We start from the raw sequence: 8,635 nt of genomic DNA on the forward strand, positions 1-8,635 counted from the left end.
GCCAAGAGATCCATCCATTGGAACCAAATATCTACTTCGAACAGACTATCTTCCACGAGGAAGGGGACAGCAATCGATACTCCAAAACTTCTCACTGTCAATGTCTAACGCAACAACGTATTGATTATAGTAATTATTAATGATTACGAGCCAATAGAGGGTTCCATCCAAAAGCACCGGATCTGTTAATAGTTGATCATATGATAATGTTGGGAAGTCTAACTTTCTCCATGAACTTTCACCCACTGTAATTATCTTACTATATCTTGTAATCTCGTTGCAATCGTTACGGAATAAATCATAAACTACGATCACTTTATATTTCTTGCTTAAGCTGCCGATACCAAAACCAAAACTATTCCGGATTCTTGTGCTTGAGTTTTTTGGGGGTATAAAAAGATGTGATTTGGGCAACTTCATAGTCTCTCTTGTAATGGGATTATAGAGGCAGATGTGAACTAAACCCTTCCGTGGCGCAATACAGAGAAAGCCGTTGCAAGAACCCACAATGTCAATAACTTCCCCTTTCACCAGTTCAAAATCCCCAATTGGGATGTGTGTGGCTTTCCTCCAGTCACCACCTTCCCCTTCCTCAGCACTCACCATGAGTTGGCTGCTCATCTTATAGTCTATTGGTGGAAGTAGTGACGTTGTAAGAACAAGAGTGGGTGGTCGATGATGCATCATGGATTTAGTGAAGTGGAGGTCGATGAAATAAGAATCACATGGAAAGGTAGACCAGAGCTTGCATGCACTCATGCATCGGAGAACCGATTCAATTGGAAGTCTACTCAAAATCTCATAAATAATGTCCAGAGGGAGATTCATAATCATACCCGCTGCGTCAGAATCAGAATTTCTTGCTGTATTATTATGGTTCCTCCTCCTCCTCCTCCCCCTCTTCCTCCTCCTCCTCCTCCTCGCTTGCTTTGGGGTCATCTCCTCCACATATTTAATATTTGGGGATCGTTCCCGATAAACTTAGCTCTTCATATTTAATAATTCCTGGAATTGATGGAACGACAAATTGTTGTTCCATTTTCAAGTTTCGTTCAATAAAAAAAAAAGAACTATTTGGGGATCGTTCTCGATAAACTTAGCTCTTCATATTTAACAATTCCTCTCACAGAAAGGAGAGAAGACCTGAGTTTTGAAATCGTTCCAAGAACTCCAAACACCCTTTTTTTTTTGTTTAAAAACAATGTTTTGACACAGAAATTGAAAATTTTCATTTTTTCACACGAAACATGGTTTTTATTAGCAAACACAACCTTAGTTTTTGACTTCATTTAAAACGCCCCTGACCCTACTGGCCTACCCTGATAAAACCTGACTAGTGTATGAAGAATAAATTAAGAAACCAAAGATCCAATGACTATATGAGGCCGGGGACGTGTCCCACTAAAGAACCGATAGATTGGAATCTTCCTCTTTCGATGGAAGTTTAACTTTCTTTCTCATCTCTCACAAGTGGCCCATTATCCACAATGCTCGTGTCTGATGTCTCACTGGACACTTTCATATATTTTACTATCTAGCCAATGAATGATTAAAAAACACAAAAGGGGTCAACTATAATACTTTTTTGTTGATAGGGTGAAGGGTGAAGAATAGGTTTCTTCACATTGATTTTTTTATTTTTTTTGAACCGGTTTATATGAGTCAACCATCTGGGGTTGAAAATCAAAATCAACTAGAATGGATTGAATTATGTGTATAACATCAAGGGGAGAGTTTTCCAGAGTGTGGCCCCTATACTAGTGTTGGAGTTAACTGTACATAAAAGCATCAATAAGGATTGGGTTGCATTATTATACTTTTGTCTATATAATAATCCTAATACGATTAACCAATCATTTTCACTTCTTCTGAAAGTTATGTTGTCAAAAACAATATGATATTGATCATCTATATGAGGCCCACGTGGCTGATTCTAAGCTTGACAGCACCTCCATGGTTGAAAAGTCCAAGCATTCCAATCCTATTATATGAGCTTAGTAAGAACATTGCAACCTGATTTGGTTAACAGTATCAACTAGAATGACTGTGGTCCACTTTAAACAAGTAAAGTTCCTATCATGGTCAATGGCTTAGCATGATTTAAGTGTATCTCCAGTAGGTTATGCAGTCTGATGATAGCCATTGTACGACCAGTTGATCACATTTGAATATTTTTCTCAATGGGTTTAAGAAGGTGCAGTTGAATCTATTTTCCCTGGCAAAGCGGAACTTCAACTTTGAAAGAGGGATCCTACCAGGGCTTTGCCCCAAGCTTATTCACACAACCCTGTATAGATAAGCTTGTCTCTTGAAATTCTTCTAGTTTAGAGAGTTGAACCGGCCATTGGACAGGTAGAGCAGACCACCCCTTATTGGATTAGTGTTTAGCAGAAATTCCTTAGTATTTGATTTTCAATTCAGTTTTTTCAGTGACTTTGGACAGGTAGACCAGGGGTCATACTAGCACAACTAATAGGTTATAAAATACAAAATTTTCATGAATAAATCAAACCAACATACTTATTTCTTAGAATCAAACTTACATTTATGGAAGCTTATCACACAAGAGAAAATACAACTAATTCCTAAGACAGAACCCATTTCCAATATTCCTCCACATTGATCATGCTACTGCCTTAGCCATTCCATAAGCAGCAGAGGCAATGGCAATGGCACCCACTAATGGTGTTTGTAAGGCTCTTTGGAAGGGCTTGTTACCTGTGAAGTGGACCTTCATGTAACCGAAGAATAACAATGCAACTAAAGTTAGGCCGCCGGATGCCAATGTCGCTTTCCTGAGTCCTGACTATGGGTATGAACATGTAAGGTAGCAGGGGAGCGGTTCCTCCCACGATGTAGGCGATGGCAATAGTGATCAGTACACTCTGTAAGGCTCTCTTTCGATCTGGCTTCTCCAATCTCAGCTCAAACCTACATCCATGGTTTCATTTTTTTTTTTTGCTTCATTAGTTTCTCATTTTCAGTTATTTCCCAAATTGAGCTTGATTTTAAAGAATGTCTTAAACGGATCGATATTAAATGCATTATGTACTCTAGATTGCGATACCTGAGCGCTGAGGGTAGGTCAGGGCTTAGAATTTCCCGACCTGAGTCAGGGGTGGGTTGGGTCAAGGTGGAGGCCTTAGGCTGAGCCCGGCCCGGCCCGGCTTTGTCTAATCTATCTTCGCCTTCTTTGTGGCTTAGTCTCTACATCTCCCTTCCCCGGCCCTCCTCATGGTCAAGGCCAACTAGGGTCAGCCTGATTTGGCCATGAGGGTAGATTACGGTTAGATTTATAAGGCCATAACCCAGGGCCAGGACATGCCTGGACCCAACTAAGGAGACTCTGATTGGGTATTCAAAAGTTGGCCCAACCCGACCGTATTGAGTCCTGAAGAGAGAGAGAGATATCTTTAAACCTTTTAATTGATGCGAGTGGAACCAATATTTTAAAACCAGAATCAGAACAAATTCACAAATGGGCCGAAATCTTATAAGCTAAATTTGGAAAGGAAAAAAAAAATTACACAATATTCGATTTTGTGAAGTTTTCTATTCAAAAGTTTGGTAGGTCTAAATATATAAGATAAGTATCATTGATTTTCTATTATTATACTAATCAAATTGAAATTGACTTCCACTTCGTTCGTGATAAAGTTGCCTCCAAGGAACTTCAAGTGCAGTTCATTTTAACACATGACCAGATAGCCGATATCCTTACCAAAGCTCTCAGCTCTACATGGTTCTCCTTTCTACGGGACAAGCTGCGAATTCGACCATTCAAATCCCCACCTTGAGGGGGTGTATCAGGACAGTTAGCATCCCACTCGAACTCAACCTCTAGAGTCATACTCACACTCAACAACCTCTCCTACATTGTAGACATTTTCAGTGAGCACAAACTCTAGAGACTATTTGCAGTCCAAGACTACCTCATGAGACAGCAGAGTTGGAATAGGACTCTCACATGTGATAATAGATTTTCTGTCCATTACTCACATATGTTAATGGAGTCCTACCCCATTACTATTAGAGTTTGAGTCTCCCACATGTGATCATAGAGTTTGTCTATAACTCAATACTGTAATCTCTATATAAGAGCACCATTGTACACTTATTAAAGGAAATGCCAATAAACAATTTCAACAATTATAAACATTGTCTAAACTCCGTAAAAAGCTTAGAGGCAAGAACAGATTACGAAACGCAAAAATCTAAACGGTGAAAATACTTCTACATAAAAAAAAAGCACACCGTATAGGCAACAACATCTGAGCAATCTTAGAGATTGGCGCAGGGAGAAGAATTCAGATCCCACAACTCAAATACAATATGTCAATATAAAATGATGAAAAAGAAAGGTCAGCTCAGGTTCTTCTACGAATATAACAAAGATCAATTTATACATGATTACTCATGTTAAATAACTATCTATCATAGATTCATAGCCTTAGTGATTTGAGGGACGGCACCATCCAACTTTTCAGCAACAATTCAGATTCATATAATCCTCCTTGAACACAGAAACACTGCTGCTTCTTCATTGGAGAGTAGAGAATAAAGCATGACTTTGATGTAGGATATCCTACCCCGATCCTATGTACCGTTACCAGGAATGTATCGTCGCCGTGTTTACCAATAACAAAGAAAAACTTTCCCCAACGGACTAATTCTGACATATCGTAAGTAGTTAAAGTAAATGAGAACCCCATGGTCTTGCTACCCTTAAGTAACCATATATCCATAAACCATGGATTTGTGTAGGCATAATAATCAATTAAGCCAAGAGATCCATCCATTGGAACCAAATATCTACGTCGAAGAGACTCCCTTCCACGAGGAAGAGGACAGCAATCGATACTCCAAAACTTCTCACTGTCAATGTCTAACGCAACAACGTATTGATTATAGTAATTATTAATGATTACGAGCCAATAGAGGGTTCCATCCAAAAGCACCGGATCTGTTAATAGTTGATCATATGATAACGTTGGGAAGTCTAACTTTCTCCATGACCTTTCACCCACTGTAATTATCTCACTATATCTTGTAATCTCGTTGCAATCGTCACGGAATAAATCATAAACTACGATCACTTTATATTTCTTGCTTAAGCTGCCGATACCAAAACCAAAACTATTCCGGATTCTTGTGCTTGAGTTTTTTGGGGGTATAAAAAGATGTGATTTGGGCAACTTCATAGTCTCTCTTGTAATGGGATTATAGAGGCAGATGTGAACTAAACCCTTCCGTGGCGCAATACAGAGAAAGCCGTTGCAAGAACCCACAATATCAATAACTTCCCCTTTCACCAGTTCAAAATCCCCAATTGGGATGTGTGTGGCTTTCCTCCAGTCACCACCTTCCCCTTCCTCAGCACACACCATGAGTTGGCTGCTCATCTTATACTCTATTGGTGGAAGTAGTGACGTTGTAAGAACAAGAGTGGGTGGTCGATGATGCATCATGGATTTAGTGAAGTGGAGGTCGATGAAATAAGAATCACATGGAAAGGTAGACCAGAGCTTGCATACACTCATGCATCGGAGAACCGATTCAATTGGAAGCCTACTCAAAATCTCATAAATAATGTCCAGAGGGAGATTCATAATCATACCCGCTGCTTCAGAATCAGAATTTCTTGCTGTATTATTATGGTTCCTCCTCCTCCTCCTCCTCCTCCTCCTCGCTCTCTTTGGGGTCATCTCCTCCACATTCGATCACCCTCGTCCTTCCGTTTCTTCTCGTCCTTGTAACCCTAATTTCTTATATCATCAATATTTACCCTCCTCCTACTACGAATCTACGACCAAACCTCGAAAAAGAAATATAAGTACACAGCCAGAGGCAAAGCCTTTAACACATATTTATAGAATCTCAGAAGGCACAATCCGACTCTGATTTGGACTTCTAAAAACAAATAACAGCAAGCATTAGTGTCTTACCCAAAAAAAAAAAAAAACAGCAAGCATGAGTGCCTGACTATTCCTGACCGTCCAGCTCGTATTTGAGGGCTGGCAACACCTTGACACTCATCTGACCGTTGATTACGCACTGAGGGCACTGGGAAGCAAAATGGGACCCAAACTTCCAAGGCACTCTTGGTTTCTATCATGGCTGTAAGCTTCCTTTTTCTCTCTCATTTTTTTCGTAGTGTAGGTAGGGTGTAAAGCGGTCGAGTGGGCCAGTCTTGATTGGGCCTAGTTGGGTTCTACAAATTTCTAAGGCTATACCATGAATGTTCGTCTAGTTAGATGGATTTAGCTAGGTGGGTATAGTGCGGTTGATAATTGGATTAGTCGGTTTTAATTGGGCCTAGTTGGACTTGACAAATTTCTAAGATTGCACCATGAACATCTGTTTAGTTAAATGAGTTCAGCTAGGGTGGGTATGAATGTATGATACGGTTGATAACTGGGTCATTCAGCCTTGGACTCTAATCGAGCTGTCATTTTTTTTTTTTATATTGATTTCTTATCACTTTGGTTACGGTCTAGTTTTTCAAGTCTGGAAGAGTTTTCAATATGGTTTTCAGTCAGTTCCATTATACTTAAGCCGAAACCGGATCATTAAAGAATTTGATTCAAATTGGACTTTTTTAATTGGTTTGATCAATTCAATTTAGTTTGGGAAATTATCTAGTACCACCCCTAAAATTGAAAATAACTTGGAGTAACACCCAAAATGAAAACAATGTCTAGTAGACCCCTCACTTTTTCAAATTTATATCTAAAAACCCCATTCCGTTAGGTTTAAGGCGTTAAATGATGATGTCATCAGTCATTTTTTTGCTAAATGACCAATCTACCCTTATGGGTATATTAAGTTACTATAATGACCATCAATTACAATCTTCTCCGACTACTGCTACTGTGCTCCGACTACCTCTGCTCCGTATAGTTGTCAAGAAGAAAGGAAGAGGAAGAGAAAGAGGAAGAGGAAGAGGAAGAATAAAGCAGCTCATGATTACCTCTGTTGCGCTGGTTTTCGCCTCTGCTCCATATACCTAAGATACAAATTTCGATTTCAGAATGTAACCCTAATTACGGCTGCTGACCATCAATGAAATAAAGAGTGAGAATTTCTTCTCACAGCATAGAATGAAATAAGTGAAGCTGTAACCATAACAATTCAGTTCCGTATTAAAAGCTTCTATGTTTCTATCTTTCTAGAAAAACTGTAAAAAATCCTTTCAAATTTTTAGCCTTTTGCTCATAAAAGGTTTCCTGCAACTAAGTGGGACTGGGAAGGAATCTCAATTCCCTTCACGAAAGATTTTCACCTTTCCAAGGAAGAAGTGATAAACGGTCTGCAAAGACAGCTTGTTTCCCCTCTCTCGTTTCCTATTCTTTTAAGACTTTACTCTTACAAGGCTTCTTCTGAGGGTATAACCAGTTTCTTTTCCTCTTTCTTCTTCTTCTCTTCACAGTAATTCTCTCATTCACACTTTTTAATGGACATGTTACCTAGAGTTGTAGCAAGCACTGTGGAGATTCATTTGCGGCTTATGGGGATTCAACAGTGATGAATTGAGGCAATTAACTTCAATAATTTTCTTCCTTTCAGAAGGAGAAAGATGGGGTTTTTCTCTACCGGGGTCACGGATGAAGATTTGGGGCGGAGCTACCCACCGTAGCTTCTGCCTGTTGCTATTAGCGTTATGATCGCCTAGCTAGGGTTGCGGCTGAACTGACGGTGATAGTATCTAAGGGTTTGGAATGGTAAAAATGAGCTCTTTTTAGAGTTTTAAAAGGGTAAAAATGTTATTTCTCACTATTAATTAACGGTGTTACAAATTAGGGGTGTAGTGGATATTATTTTCATTTTTAGGGGTCACTCAAAGTTATTTTCAATTTTAGGGGTAGTATTAGATAATTTCCCATTTAGTTTTGGTACAGTTTTCTTCCTTTTTATTCACACACACACCAAAAAAATTTACTTCTTTCCTAGCCCTTCAATCAAAGGCTCCCTACAAGACCATAAATCTTAGCCATATGATAATTTAATTAGAGCTCAATGTATGTGAGTATGTTTGTATGCTAAGTTTATGTACATTGAGGGTTCATGTTTTATCTACTTCTCACCGATCTAACATCTCCTTTTGGCACTATTTTGGGTTCAAGTTCTAGGTCCTATTGACTATTAGGTAGTAGACCACGTAGGGGCTAAGCGCAGACCCACGGCCACAAAGGAGTCAACAGGGCCTAAGGCCACACTTCTTAGAAAGCAAAGAAATTGGTGCATATCAAGCATCGATGCACTTGAGAGGAGTCGATAAAGTGACCAACCCAACCCTTAGGTAGGTATTCCACTGAACATTGCAAACCGCCAATCCAAGGCCCAAGTGTACTCTTCCTTTGGAATTGGTTTACAAATTTAAATAATGGCGGATTCGAGCGTTATTGTTTTACAAAGGCTGCATAACTCACAAGAATCCATCCAAGCTTCTAAGTTTTGTTATCAATCGAGGATGGGATTGAGATCAATCTCATTCAATGAGTCCAATATCGATACGATATAAGTCAGGATCGATCAATTTTACCTTTACTTCTTATAAAAATAATAGATTTATTTTTTATGATTTTACGCCTAATCTGATACTAATACCCGATCAAGACCATTGGCATGGCCGATC

At 39.2% G+C, this 8,635-nt stretch overlaps 1 protein-coding gene across 1 annotated transcript; it reads right to left on the minus strand.

Moving 5' to 3' along the window:
- Window positions 1-4,442: 4,442 nt before the first annotated feature.
- Window positions 4,443-5,705, minus strand: LOC122079997 (F-box protein At5g65850-like). The gene has a single exon (XM_042646830.1). It carries the CDS (start codon window positions 5,703-5,705, stop codon window positions 4,443-4,445), a length of 1,263 nt encoding a protein of 420 aa, XP_042502764.1.
- Between the last annotated feature and the right edge of the window lie 2,930 nt (window positions 5,706-8,635).

Source organism: Macadamia integrifolia, chromosome 5 (assembly GCF_013358625.1).
Source record: "Macadamia integrifolia cultivar HAES 741 chromosome 5, SCU_Mint_v3, whole genome shotgun sequence".
In the NCBI taxonomy this organism is placed as follows: Eukaryota; Viridiplantae; Streptophyta; class Magnoliopsida; order Proteales; family Proteaceae; genus Macadamia; species Macadamia integrifolia.